Source organism: Rutilus rutilus (genome assembly GCF_951802725.1).
Source record: "Rutilus rutilus genome assembly, chromosome: 16".
Taxonomy (NCBI): domain Eukaryota; kingdom Metazoa; phylum Chordata; class Actinopteri; order Cypriniformes; family Leuciscidae; genus Rutilus; species Rutilus rutilus.
Window position 1 is genome coordinate 34,154,362 of NC_140224.1, and position 15,939 is coordinate 34,170,300.

General features: G+C 38.8%; 1 protein-coding gene across 2 annotated transcripts in view; it reads right to left on the reverse strand.

Annotated features, from left to right (window-relative positions):
• The window catches only part of dock1 (dedicator of cytokinesis 1), a 239,870-nt gene that overhangs the window by 42,047 nt on the left and 181,884 nt on the right, over positions 1-15,939 (reverse strand). For both annotated transcript variants that reach the window (XM_084434637.1, XM_084434636.1), the window contains exons 30-33: positions 8,159-8,237; positions 6,122-6,222; positions 3,320-3,378; positions 1,560-1,708 (exon numbers count right to left, since the gene is read on the reverse strand). In XM_084434637.1, coding sequence (XP_084290763.1) covers positions 1,560-1,708; positions 3,320-3,378; positions 6,122-6,222; positions 8,159-8,237 — 388 coding nt within the window. The remainder of the gene's footprint in view (positions 1-1,559; positions 1,709-3,319; positions 3,379-6,121; positions 6,223-8,158; positions 8,238-15,939) is intronic.

A 15,939-nucleotide genomic window follows, 5' to 3' on the forward strand; every position in this document is an offset into this window, starting at 1 on the left:
GTGTCATTAACTGCATTAATTGTAATGTTTTCTGTCTGTGCATGCAGCCCTCAATATGCTTCTCATTTGAATGGCATACTAGTGTGTCCCACAGGACTGGCAGGTTGAAACACGCAGGGCGTCAAACACTCACTGAATCTGTGAGAGAGACTGCAGTCGGGCTGTACTGAAGCATTATCAGTCCAATGACACTCTCAGAAGAAAAACAAATGAAAGATCAACTCACACATCTGTAGATCAGCATTAAAGCAAAGCATATCTGAGGAAGTAGTGAATCCGTAACCTTTTAGCAGTGAAGGTTTTTGAGGAAGACGAAGATCTATGAGGGATGTGGCGCAAGGACTGCATCCTAATATGCACTACATATTCTGCAAAATGAGAATTAGCGCATCCCTAGACTACATTGTGTTGAAATGAGAATGTTGAAGTCTGCATGAAACGGAAGTTGTGCTATTCTTGTCTTTCCTACATTGACGTATGAGTGAAATGGCTTCTGGAACAAGAACAAATGTAGGGAGGGACTTGATTTTGTCAATGGGGGCTTGATTGGATGGTTGTGGTTTGCTATCGGTCGATGTCTTGTGAGTAACAGGTTGTTCGCGTCAATTTTGATTTCATGGTAACTTTAAAGGAAGGCAAATGCATTTTAAAATGTGCATCCGTTCATGTTTTTTTAAAACACAACAGGAGTTTGTGATGGTCCTTCAGAAAAATGAAGAGGACAGAGCAGCAGTTTTTAAAGCTATTGAACAGCTGCTTTCAACTGCTCACATGCGTATCTGCACACATGCTCTGTTTGCTTGAATAATTGAAAGACCTGAAGCAATGTTTAATCAGTGAGAAACATTTGAAGAGTACATGTTCAGTTTAATATGTTAATATTCATAGTATTATTGTAGCATATTCGTTTTTGCTGTAGTAATGAGGAATGGCGCATTTTTTCAGTATTTAAAAGCTTTTAGCACGTACTACTGAAATCCTGGTATGATGACACCCCTACTTAAAAGTGCTGCATTCAAACTACCTTTCAAAAGTTTGGGGTCAGTAAGATGTATTTTTTACTTTTTTAAAGAAATTAATACTTTTATTCAAAAGTGACAATAAAGACATATATAAAGTTACAATATATTTCTGTTTTAAATAAATGCTAAAATTTTTAACTCTCTATTTATCAAAAAGTCCTGAAAAAATATATTATGGTTTCCACAAAAATGTTGAAGATAATAATAAAAAAAAACAGTTTCTTGAGCATCAAATCAGCATATTAGAATGATTTCTGAAGGATCATGTGACACTGAAGACTGGAGTAATGATGCTGAAAATTCAGCTTTGATCACAGGAATACATTACATTTTAAATGCATTCAAATAGAAAACAGTTTTTTTAAACTGGAATAATATTTCATAATATTACTGCAGCCTTGGTGAGCCTAATAGACCCCAACCTTTTGAACCGTAGTGCACTTTCCCATGAACTATCCTATTAGTATGCAGTATAAGTGTGCAAGTTAGGATGCAAACAAAGAAATCACACGGGTACCGACGCCTGTGAAAACTGACCGTCTGGAAACAGCGTCTGAAGTGAAACTCGCACTGCATCATGTCAAAGAAGATGGCAATCGTGGCTTTACGCAGCTCGATCTCCGGAACCAGCGTCATCTCCAGAATCGGACCCACCATCTCAGGGATGAACTTGATCTTGTGTGGACCTGCAGGATGTGCAGAAGAAACAAGTTAGCATGCCTGAATCCTTTAGATTGTTTATTTAAGATCTTTTTTGGATCTGCTTTCTGTTTGTGATATTTTTGCCGGCAGGTGCACCAGCACAGGGAATATCGTCTCTCACCGCTACCTCCTCGCAGTGCCTATTTGTGTCTAACAACAACCTTTATGTATTTCTGTGAGGTGTGTACCACTTCTATTTTGGAGGCAGCATTTCTAAATCTCTCTACTTTCATCTGTGCTCTCCTAATCTTCAGAGTTTCGTGCAATCACAACACTGAATAGAGGCAAACATCTCTGATTCTCTGGTGTACTGTACGTGACTAAACCCGGTATCAAGCCAGCTAATGAACAACCAAAGACTGCTGAGAAACACGTCTACCGCGAGGTGGCAAACACTTATTCAGGGAGGAGTGTGGGAACTGAAAATACTTTCACAGCGGTGCTTCCTCAACTGTCCTGCAACTAATTAGCACCTTCACTTTTGGAGCATTTCCGTTTCCACGGCTCTAAATAACAGTTAGGTGTCTTGGTCGAAAAATAACCCGCTTGAAATCAGTGCTAAAACTGTAAGCAACACAAATGTGGCAGACACAAGCCGTACAAAAATAAATGATCCCAAAGTTATGCAATGTGAATGCTGGGAATCCTTTTAAAGATGCAATGGTTTTTAGGGACATTAGCCTTTTACAAAGATCCCACAGGATTTAGAGCACCGCAAGTGAAAGACTATCAGTTTTTAAATATGTACTATACCATTCAAAAGTTTGTGGTCAGTACGTTTTTTGAAATTAATGCTTGTAATCACGATGCATTAAATTCATAAAAAGTGACGGTCAAGACATTTACAGTCTCACATAGGCAGACCTTTCAGACTGACAGCAGTAGGTCTGGACTCTATCGCAGTTTTCATTGGTCATGAGGCAGTCTGACTGACAAGAAAAGCAACCAATCACAGTTCGTTTTGTTTAGGGGTGTAAAAAATGTAAAGTCGGTGTCTCTACAATTCATAGTTTTCATGTGGCGTCACACCCTTATAAGAACGGCCGCCTGGAGGGCAAAACATGGCTTTCTTCCATTGCAGTCCAGTCCTTTTTACCAGGTTTGTACTACAGTACTAATGTAGTAAGACAGTGATATTAAAAGACTAAATTCAATATACACATTAATGATGATGCATACTATGCATACGCAAGCAGAAGAGCCCAGAATATGAACGCAACCCAGTTTCCTGTTAAGCAGGTTTCCATAGAAAACCATTATAAATAAAACACTTAAAGCACATTGCATTCATATTCTGGGTTCATCTGCTCGCCTGTATATAGTATGCATCATTAATAAGGTGTATAGAGCATTTGAACTTTTAATATCACCGTTTTAGTATATAAGTCACTTCAAGAGTTTTCACATTACATGGTTTAGAATGTCCCAGTGTTTTTTAGTGATTTAAATAATGTAACAGGTGCTGTGTATGGATCACAAATGCCCAAAACTTGCATTTTATGCACATATTTCTGTTTTTCGTCATGCACTTGCGAACAGACATACCCCAGTATATTTTTTTGTCTAATATAATGATCTCTTAAATGGCAGCTCACCTAGGTTGTACCACATGTCTCGGATCTCAAAGCCAATCTGTCGCCGCATGTCTTGATACCTATAAATAGAAATAACAAGATATCAGAGAAAGACAGATGACTTCATAAAGTTGAAAGTATAAAAATGTAAAGTATCTCAAATTCTCCTGGAACTGAGAAACATTTATGGCTTCAACTTGCTAACCTTCATAATATTGAGAGAGGAATAAAAGCTGTTCAGAATCAACGTCACATGGCCCACTCGGTGCTCTCATTTAAAGAAAGTGTAAAGTAAGCAGCATGACGACACATCCCTTATGCTTTACCTCCAGCAGCCTCAGCGGGCCTGACATCCATTCATTACCGCCTGTGGCCCTCGGCTGAATTCGGAGCCACCATCGATTGCTTTGTCAATACGCTCTCATCCAGGCGTAATTTACGATGACAAGGACGAGGTGCGTCGGAGCCCAGTTAACACTCAGTAAAGCCTCTCGCATACAGCCTCTAGCCTCTCGCCCATACAGGTCGGTCGGTTTCCTGCTAAGCGCTACTCTATAATTTGTGTCTCTGGTGTCCGCAGTGACAGAATGAAAGAGACAGACAGCCGAGGGTGTGTGTCCTCACACTCATACAGAAGAGTAAGCTGAGCCTGTTAACACTCACACCTGCCAGCCCACGGGACGTTCACTGGAAAGAGATGCTAACGTAATACAGCGACAGATGAAAAAGAGCGAGGGAGTGTTGTCTGCTAAAGCGCCAGCTCTCCTGCTTATACTTGAGGTATTGGACAAATCATAAGTCAAATCTATAGAACACCCTAGAAACCCGGGTAGCAACACCCTGCAACCACCCAGAACAACTAATCAACCATAAAATTCAACAAAACATCATCAAACTCCCAATCAACCAGCATGGCACACCAAAAATATGTTCTCCAGTAAGTACTGTGTATTTCTTACATCTGTACTGAGTGTGTGAGCTTTGGCCTGAATGCTCCTTTACTGTGATGCCAGGTTGGACTCAGAATGAGAAGAAAAGAGGAGGAAAAAGAAAGACTGAAGAGTCAGCAGCAGTCTCTCTGAGGTCAACATGACACCTCCAGCAGAACACTGGGAGAATGGAGTGATGAAAGGTGGAGGGAAGGATGAAAGCTAAGGCTACGGCTCTGAAGGATTGAAACATCACGCTGAAAGAGGCACAGCAGGGGGCAAACAGCACAGAAGAACAAAGACAGGGTAGCCGAACAGATTGTTATAAAAATGAGACGCAGCATCCTTGAGACATCAGCACATTTTCTGATAAAAGCCCTCAAAATGCCAACTTTGGGTTTCTTTTTTTTGTTTTTTTTTGGTAGAATTCCAGGACATGAAGTGTCATCAGGTTGAAATGCTGTCAGCAAGTAAACAAATTAAACTGCATTATAGCTGACAATGTGTTGAGCTTGTGCACTTTTATTTTTGCATGAGTTGGTATTAAAATTAAAGAGATTGTTAACCCAAAAATTGCACCTGCTCATCTTTCTTTTGAGGACAAGCAGAATATTCACACTTGACATTGTCAAAATGTTATGGCTGATGACTAATAAATTACTTATTTTAAAGTAGATGCGGATGGATGGATGGATGGATGGATGGATGGATGGATGGATGGATGGATGGATGGATGGATGGATGGATGGATGGATGGATGGATGGATGGATGGATGGATGGATGGATGGATGGATGGATGGATGGATGGATGGATGGATGGATGGATGGATGGATGGATGGATGGATGGATGGAACTATAGAACGATAGAACAACAGATAGATAGAACGATAGATAGAATGATAGAAAAAACAATGGAATGATAGATAGAATGATAGACAGATAGAATGATGGATGGATGGATAGATAGATACAGTATCATGTTTCGAGAGATCTGTTTGTGCCAGATATAGACCTTGAAACTGGATAAATGAAAAAGATTGCTGATATCATCCGACAGCCAATATACCGATATTATCTAATACCGTACACGTCCCATTTATCTGCAAAATAATGTATGTTATCCTTCTTCAAATTATCCCATTTTAAAAATGTTCTGCAGAGATTGTTGGTTATTCATTTCTTTTGAATTCGCCAGATCTGTGCAATTCCCCCAAAACCTAAAAGCAAAAACGGCTCCCAGAAAGAGCTGCGGCTCCTGACACCAGCACTGCATGTCCTGAGAAAATGTGTGGTTTTGGAAACGTGTCCCCGTGTTCCTGAGAGGCTGAAGAGTCCTGACAGACTCTACAAGAATGAGCTCACGCCACAGGCAAACACAGACCGTGAAGAGGCTCTTCACTCAGTCCTGCCGTCTCTCTCCTTCTCGAACGCTTTCAGCAGTGATGCAGAACCTGTTCATGTTTTCAGGAAAACACATTTCCTTCACCTCTCTCGGCCCCATATGCTTCTATGCTTTCAGTATTTTTTAATATATGCCTCCCTCCCTGTTCGGTCTTGTGTTAATCTAAATGATGTTTAAATCTTTGCATTACAAGCACTTCACACGTTATTGCCTCGTTAAGAAGAATCGCTTGTTGTGTTCCTCATTTGTAAGTCACTTTGAATAAAAGCGTCTGCTAAATGAATAAATGCAAATGCATTATGACAACACGGCTGTCTAACTCTCATCTAGAACACTCGTAATACATCATTTCTGACAAACATATGCTTTTTTATATTCAAGCATCACAAACATATACTTTTTCATCCGTAGTTCTTCCTGTTGAGAGGTTAATGTTATACAATTTTGTAGCAGTGCATTGTGGGTAGGTGCCAGTGATATTAATGCTTACTTGTGGAAGATCTTGGCCCGTTTATCGCTTGAAAAGTTCTCAAGCTGCAAAGACTCCTGGGTAAGGAATGCCACAGCGAGGTGGAAGTAGTTATTCCACAACTGAGAGAGAAAAAAAAAAGGAGGATATTATTAAACTTCCGCTCCTAATTGAAATAATTACAGACTAAAGGGCCGTTCACACCAGGGATGATAACTATAACAATATCTACGTTTCAATAATCATCCTAATTCTAAGATAATAGGGAAGTACTCTCTACAACTAATGATAACGACGCGGAGAAACAGCTAATGAACGATAAAAAAAAAAAGATTTATCTGCCTTTAAAAGAGATTCAAGCATTTAAAGTGGTACGACATAGCGGTGGCACACACTTATAATAAACAGAACATTATCGTGCTTTAGTGTGGATGTTAATATAGTTATTGTTCTTGGTGTGAAAAGCCCTTAAATCATCCTGCATTAAAGTGCCCCTATTATGCTTTATTTCAGATATTATCTTTCATATAGCTGTTTGTGAATGTAAAAGGTCGGCAAAGTTTCAAAGATAAATGGAGTTATTGTCTTCTGAAAGAAAGAAGTGATTCTGAACTGCCTGAAACGAGTCGACGGTAATTCCAGTCTCACTTCCTGCTGTATGTTTGTAACAAATTTGCATAATGCCAGTCTCTGTTCTTGATTGGCTGTGGGCGAACAGCGTCTGCTTTGTCCCGCCCTCAAACACTGTAGTTTATCCGAGACTGGAAGAGTTTGGTGTGTGTTGTGTTGAGAAGAGGCTGTTTTCTGGTAAAATCAACGCCAATGTTACTATTTGTATCACGGTGTATCAAGAGCTGAGGAAGAGCTGAAATTCACATATGGTAACGGGTGTTTCATTTCTGACACGTGCTGTAAGTGGTCGACCAATCACAACAGACAAGACCATCTGACCAATCAGAGCAGAGGAAGCTCTCAAAAAGGAGGGGTTTAGGAAGACCGTTTAGACACAGTAAGAAAAAGGTAATGCTGCTATGTATATTGTGAGAAAATGTAAGTGTTTTTTTTTTTTACCTTGGATGCATGTAAACCTATTGAAGGAGACCTACAGAACCAAATTAGGAGCCTTTAAAATAGCATAATAGGGGCACTTTAATATCATTACATATTAGAATAGAATTAGAAAAACCTTTCAATTAGACATCTACAAATGAGATTTCAGAAGTTTGATCATTCATGTCTGTAGCACAAATGACGACAGGTTATGCACACTAGATTAATAGTTATTGTGAAGGATCTGAAGTGTGAGCAATAGACACAGTGCACACAGCTATTTGAGCAGAAGAGCTGATGCCACTCACAACAATAACTTCAAAATAATTCATTGGCTTCTGAAAGCCAAAGTGTGCATCGCCAGATGGTTTCATGGGTAAAATGAATACTGAGATTAAGAATAACCATGAGCCACCAGCGACAAGCAACACGAGCACAATGCTCAGAGAAGAGCCGCTTCAAATATTCAAATCAGACGCTCGGAAATTGCAGCCCATTAGCCTGTCATGAGTTATTCTGGTAGAAAGAAATTTAATGATCCCTGCTGGAACTTCCTCTAACACAACCGGGCAGACAGTCACGATTAAAAGGTGTGCTTTCATAAACAACACTATCCTCCGGTTTCACAGACAAAGCTTAAGCCTAGTCCAAGACTAAAATGCTCGTTTGAGCCGTTTTAACTGAAAGTCTTCAAATATGTCAGTGCCATTGTTTTGTCTCAAGACACACACCGGTAATATTCTTTCCTAAGACACGTTTATAAAAGCTACTTAAATGTCCTAACTGAACTAAGGCCTAATATAAGCCCTGTCTGTGAAACCAGGCCTATATGTTATTATCAGTGCGTATTGGTAGTCCAAAAGCATTATAAAATGTATCTTTCTAGTTCTTTCTTGCAATGAACACAAAAGGAGATTTAGCATTCAATGATAGCGAATGGGGGGAAAAATTCCCTTTCGTGTTCCAGGCAACAACGTCAAACAGATTTGTTGTACTTTAAAGTCTCACCTGCAGCTCAAAGTTGGTTTGATCGAGGAACTTCTTGCTGAGAACGGCGGCGTATTGATTGATGGCTCGCAGGAACACTCTGAAATGAGAGAAAATCATGTCAGCCACTGTCTATTTAATAAAGACCATGGTCATGTTCTGTTCATTCATTTTCATTTATTATCAAATTTAAATGAGCGTGGTTGTTCTTAACAACAGCCTGTAGAAAATGAAGCATTAAAACAGCTAGTTGAACTCAGAATAATGTCATTTCTGATGCGATCCCTCGCACATCGAGACGCAGAACTAAAACACCATTCAGCTTGAGGCGAGGAAGCACTTAAACTTCAGATGATAAACTTAATCACAGGTCTTTAACTCAGCCACACTGAGACGACATTAGGAGGATATTAGAGACTTAAAGACGCTTTATTCACTTAGTTCAATAAAGGCCGTCACTAATGAACTATGAGAGAGAACAAGAAATCTTTAACTACTTCTCTAGCTGTGTCACTGCAGAAGATGGAAAAAAAAAGAAAAGAAATAATGAAAAAGAAAAGGAGAAAATGCAAATGGGGTTGGAAGAACAGAACAGGCAGACTCAAATCACTGCAAAATCACACTTTGCAATCAAATCAAGATGAATAGACTCAAAGCAGCGGACGTCAAAGAGAACATTTCACGTCTGTGATGTGACATATTTTGAGTAGTTGAGTAAACCCTCACTGCTCTGTACATTTTGCAATGTATGTGAAAGGAGAATGTATGTGTGTGAGAGTAGAAATGTATGTAAGTGAAAGGAGAATGTATGTGTGTGAGAAGAAGAATGGATTTTGGCTTGTCGGCCCCTCATATATATATATATATATATATATATATATATATATATATATATATATATATATACACTCACCTAAAGGATTATTAGGAACACCTGTTCAATTTCTCATTAATGCAATTATCTAATCAACCAATCACATGGCAGTTGCTTCAATGCATTTAGGGGTGTGGTCCTGGGCAAGACAATCTCCTGAACTCAAAATTGAATGTCAGAATGGGAAAGAAAGGTGATTTAAGCAATTTTGAGCGTGGCATGGTTGTTGGTGCCAGACGGGCTGGTCTGAGTATTTCACAATCTGCTCAGTTACTGGGATTTTCACGCACAACCATTTCTAGGGTTTACAAAGAATGGTGTGAAAAGGGAAAAACATCCAGTATGCGGCAGTCCTGTGGGCGAAAATGCCTTGTTGATGCTAGAGGTCAGAGGAGAATGGGCCGACTGATTCAAGCTGATAGAAGAGCAACTTTGACTGAAATAACCACTCGTTACAACCGAGGTATGCAGCAAAGCATTTGTGAAGCCACAACACGCACAACCTTGAGGCGGATGGGCTACAACAGCAGAAGACCCCACCGGGTACCTCTCATCTCCACTACAAATAGGAAAAATAGGCTACAATTTGCACGAGCTCACCAAAATTGGACAGTTGAAGACTGGAAAAATGTTGCCTGGTCTGATGAGTCTCGATTTCTGTTGAGACATTCAGATGGTAGAGTCAAAATTTGGCGTAAACAGAATGAGAACATGGATCCATCATGCCTTGTTGCCACTGTGCAGGCTGGTGGTGGTGGTGTAATGGTGTGGGGGATGTTTTCTTGGCACACTTTAGGCCCCTTAGTGCCAATTGGGCATCGTTTAAATGCCACGGCCTACCTGAGCATTGTTTCTGACCATGTGCATCACTTTATGACCACCATGTACCCATCCTCTGATGCCTACTTCCAGCAGGATAATGCACCATGTCTCAAAGCTCGAATCATTTCAAATTGGTTTCTTGAACATGACAATGAGTTCACTGTACTAAAATGGCCCCCACAGTCACAGATCTCAACCCAATAGAGCATCTTTGGAATGTGGTGGAACGGGAGCTTCGTGCCCTGGATGTGCATCCCACAAATCTCCATCAACTGCAAGATGCTATCCTATCAATATGGGCCAACATTTCTAAAGAATGCTTTCAGCACCTTGTTGAATCAATGCCATGTAGAATTAAGGCAGTTCTGAAGGCGAAAGGGGGTCAAACACAGTATTAGTATGGTGTTCCTAATAATCCTTTAGGTGAGTGTATATATATATATATATATATATATATATATATATATACATACATACATATGTACACATATATATATACATATACATAAAATACACTCACCTAAAGGATTATTAGGAACACCATACTAATACTGTGTTTGACCCCCTTTCGCCTTCAGAACTGCCTTAATTCTACGTGCCATTGATTCAACAAGGTGCTGAAAGCATTCTTTAGAAATGTTGGCCCATATTGATAGGATAGCATCTTGCAGTTGATGGAGATTTGTGGGATGCACATCCAGGGAACGAAGCTCCCGTTCCACCACATCCCAAAGATGCTCTATTGGGTTGAGATCTGGTGACTGTGGGGGCCATTTTAGTACAGTGAACTCATTGTCATGTTCAAGAAACCAATTTGAAATGATTCGAGCTTTGTGACATGGTGCATTATCCTGCTGGAAGTAGCCATCAGAGGATGGGTACATGGTGGTCATAAAGGGATGGACATGGTCAGAAACAATGCTCAGGTAGGCCGTGGCATTTAAACGATGCCCAATTGGCACTAAGGGGCCTAAAGTGTGCCAAGAAAACATCCCCCACACCATTACACCACCACCACCAGCCTGCACAGTGGTAACAAGGCATGATGGAGCCATGTTCTCATTCTGTTTACGCCAAATTCTGACTCTACCATCTGAATGTCTCAACAGAAATCGAGACTCATCAGACCAGGCAACATTTTTCCAGTCTTCAACTGACCAATTTTGGTGAGCTCGTGCAAATTGTAGCCTCTTTTTCCTATTTGTAGTGGAGATGAGTGGTACCCGGTGGGGTCTTCTGCTGTTGTAGCCCATCCGCCTCAAGGTTGTGCGTGTTGTGGCTTCACAAATGCTTTGCTGCATACCTCGGTTGTAACGAGTGGTTATTTCAGTCAAAGTTGCTCTTCTATCAGCTTGAATCAGTCGGCCCATTCTCCTCTGACCTCTAGCATCAACAAGGCATTTTCGCCCACAGGACTGCCGCATACTGGATGTTTTTCCCTTTTCACACCATTCTTTGTAAACCCTAGAAATGGTTGCGCGTGAAAATCCCAGTAACTCAGCAGATTGTGAAATACTCAGACCGGCCCGTCTGGCACCAACAACCATGCCACGCTCAAAATTGCTTAAATCACCTTTCTTTCCCATTCTGACATTCAGTTTGGAGTTCAGGAGATTGTCTTGACCAGGACCACACCCCTAAATGCATTGAAGCAACTGCCATGTGATTGGTTGATTAGATAATTGCAATGCATTAATGAGAAATTGAACAGGTGTTCCTAATAATCCTTTAGGTGAGCGTGTATAATATATATATACATAAAAAAATTAGTGCTGTCAATCGATTAAAAACTTTAACTAGATTAATCACAAATTTTTTCTGTGATTAATCGCAATTAATCGCAATAAAAAAAAGAAATGTTTTTGTACGTTTTTAATATATTTTATAATGTAACAATTTCACAGTTAATCAAATTAATGTAGAAACAACATAAAGACAGTATATTTTAAATACTTGTTTAATGGCATCTTTTTATGAATGAAGGCCAGTATTACTGATATTAATACAGCTACTGATTTTTTTTCTTTTTCACATTTATTAGGCTTCAAAAATATAACAGTTTTTAATTTAAGTGAACTTAAAACAATGCTAACATAAACCCATAATAAATGTCATATTTATTCGTGCCCTTCCTGTCTTAACAGTTAGGAAATATACAGAAATTTAATAAAGTTATCAAAGTTATATGCAGTCTGCACTGCATAAACTATAAATTAAATAGTTAATCCTTATTAAAGCTACAAAAGTTATTTAGTCAACAGCAGTGAGTCATTTTCTCTGTTCCCTTTGTTCTTTAACTTTACTGACAGGAAGCTTTATTGGCTGCTGTCCCTTTAAGAGCAGACACACACACACACACACACACACACACGCGGATCTCACCGTTTATATACTGTCTATGGATCTCACACGCGCCTCATTCTCTCGCAACTCTTTGTTCATTTTAGACTTTATATAAATCATTTAAGACTGCTCTTATGAGGATAATCGACAAAACGGACATTTTGGGATTGTTATTGTTATTGTTAGTTCAAGCGCGAAAGAGAACTGGATTCTGGCGCCCTGTCTGTGTGTGTGTGTGTGTGTGTGTGTCACATAAGGACATTCACAGACAGCGCATTCTCTTTTGTCTTGCCGCGCTTGAAATGTTTAAAAGCATTTAAATGAATAAGAGCGTGATCATAAAATGTAAAGCTAGCCAACGGATGGCAGGAAAGACGGATGCTGCGTTAATTGCGTTAAATATTTTTACACGTTAAACCAGACAAAAATTAATCGCATGCGTTAACGCGTTAACGTTGACAGCACTAAAAAAAAAAAATATATATATATATATAAATATAATATAATATAATATATATATATATATATATATATATATATATATATTAGGGGTGTGACGAGATTAAAACGCGACGAGATTTCTCGTCAAGGTGAAACTTTGTCTCGTGAGTTGTTGTGATGTCAGCGTGATGGAGCGTGAGGGTGAAATTAGTATTGAATATGCCCCTGCCACTTTTAAATCATTTGTGTGCCGGGCCAATCACACACACACAATCACTGTCCCTCGCTCACTCACTCACGCGCACACACACGCACGCTCACTCCCGCGCGCACACACGCACACTCACTGTTGCTCGCACTCACTCACTCTCGCACACACTCAACCCGTCGTGGAGGACCGTTAAAATTAAACATGCTAGTCTTTCTGTCGTGATGTCCTGAAGCATCGCAGACGCGTAGGTTGTCGCCCACTATCACACACTATAGCCTACGAAACGAAACGATCGAATCTTGCGTCCCGACGCCCGTTGTCCTTTACGAATCTCCACGAAACGGATCGTGCCAAAATCGCGCTAAAATAGTGTAATCTGAACCAGGCAGGTAATAAACATTTGACCTATCACGCAAAGAACCTATTAAAGCACTAAGACATGGGAACAGTATAGCTAACATTCATATATCACAAGTCATATCGACATCGCAATATTAAACAATGTTATCGCACATCGCAGCTTTTCCTCATATCGTGCAGCCCTCAAAAAGGTCTCAACTGCTGCCAGCAATCGTAGACATGCTTATATGTCTACTGTTCTGTGTAGTTCATTTATCTCTTTTTCATGCTTGAAGAAAAAATGTGTTTCTGTTTGAACTTGTAGTTTTGAGAGAGCAGTAGCCTACTTTGATTATGGATACACACTTACTGTTTGCATTTAAAGTGTTATTTCAGTTATTTATATTTATTTTATTCATAGTTTTATTTTATTTTTATGTTCGATTTGTGGAAAGGAGTTAGATTTCTCATATGAAATCGTACAGGGGATGCCAGACGGTAGAGTTTATAGCAAAACATTTAGCAGTGTTTGCATGTCCTTTACTGCATAGAATTCATTACAATAGAAGTAAAATAACATTCATTACAAGTTGATTTCAAAATGCACCTAAATTGTTTTGCATTTTGTGATTTTCAGTTGAATAAAACACAATTTTCCATTCATATATTTCATCATTGAGGATTTCTTAAAAATTGTGTAAAAATCTCGTCGTCTCGTTCTCGTGAACCCAATCTCGTGTCTCATCTCGTCTCGTGGAGTAAGCGTCTCGTCACACCCCTAATATATATATATATATATATATATATATATATATATATATAAAATATTCAAATTATATTTATATATATATAAAAATTATGTCCAACATTAAGCAGTTGCAACTCCAGCAGTTGAGAAATATCAGCCAATGCTTCAATATCAAGTGTCAAAAGTCACCAACTGAAGTAGATCTGACAAGTTTCTTATTATTAATTTCCAACATGAAAGACCGAGCAGCGATGTTAATGTCTGACCCCTCATGTGTGAGTGTCTGTCAGATGTTTGACATCTCATTAGCACGGCTGGATATCAGCGACTGAATTGTAAGTCATCTTAAAAGGCTCTGGCTGTGTAAACGCATCAGAACCCTTATTAATCATCCTCTAATCTTGAGCGGGGCGGCGCAATACGAGCCGAATGAATTTCTGATTGACTAAGATAAACAGTGTGAGCTCGACGCCATTGAGCGAGCGCGAGCGTCACGGCACAGATCTGCAGGACGTCTGCTCTGAGCTCTGACTCCTTCATTGTAACGGAGAGATGGAGCGTTTCTCATCAGGGCCAACAGATACAATCTGTTTATAATGAGCTGCTGAAAAATAGCTGCCTAATGTGACTGGAGACATTAATAATGCAAGTGAGCTTTACTAAATCAACAGATGGACAGACAGACTAAAACTTTAGTCACAGTGGATGATATATTTCATCTGACACACGTGAAAATGAGGCTGTGGAGAACAGCAGCATCACGAGATAGAAGCGCAGCACTAGCTCATAACCTACACCGCGTTTCATTGATTGAACTGTTCTGTTCTACAGTCAAAAACACATTTTATGTCAGAGTGATCGATTGCTCAGTGCAGTGCCTGCCATTATAACACAAGTCACCGGTTAACATTATCTTCTGGAAGTTTTCCTAAGGTGAACTACACTGTAAAAAATGTTACTGCTATTTACTTTAAAAAAAAATGATGGTAACAATATTACACATAATATTTTTGAGTAGTTAAAGCTTGATTTCATTCATGGAATCTACCTGAATAAATCATGTAAAATGCCCTAATTTATTTAGTCTATGACATAATGAATTACATTTTTTTAGTGAAATGTGCTTTTATTCTCAAAATTGTGTGAAGTCAAGTGAATGGATATGACCTGTTTATATTTAACTTTGAGATATATTATATATTTTTAAAGACTGTATGCTGCTAGGACAGCACATAATCAAACTTGTTACTGCACTATCATTAGCAGAGTTATTGCTACATGTATAAAACAATATGCTTCAGAATATTAAAAAAATTCAGTTATTCACACCATAAGCCCTACTCTTCTGCACAATGGTAACGATCAAAACTTTAACATAATAGAAACTCTTTCAAATGTCAAACATACCTGAACATTTGTTTCCCTGTACTCAAAAACACATGAAATAACACTTAATTTCAAGATTTACTCTCCATTTCCAGCCATGTGCAAAGCATGCTGGGAACAAACAATGGTGTCTCTAAATAAAACCGCATATATGAGCTAATTCTCTTAAAATAAATAGGTAGCCCCTTTTCCTTAATTTTATGAGGTTTATCAGTTCCTCAATTCAAGCCTTAAAATTGTGTGTCCTTAAAAAAAAATAGGAAAATGCATCTCTTGGTGTTATTAGTGAAATGTTCTCAATATTTTTAATGATCACTTCAATTTTTTTAATGAAAATTACAAGACTCATGACTCATGTTTTGTTTTTTTAAAGAAACAGTCTCTTCTGCTCACCAAAGCTGCATTTATTTGATAAAAAAAATACAGTAAAAGAAAAAAATATCTATATTACTATATAAAACAACGGTTTTCTATCTGAATATGTTGTAAAACATAATTTATTCCTGTGATCAAAGCTGAATTTTCAGCATCATTACTCATGTCTTCCGTGTCACATGATCCTTCAGAAATCATTCTGATATGCTGATTTGCTGCTCAAGAAACATTTCTGATCATTATCAAAGATGAAAACAGTTGTG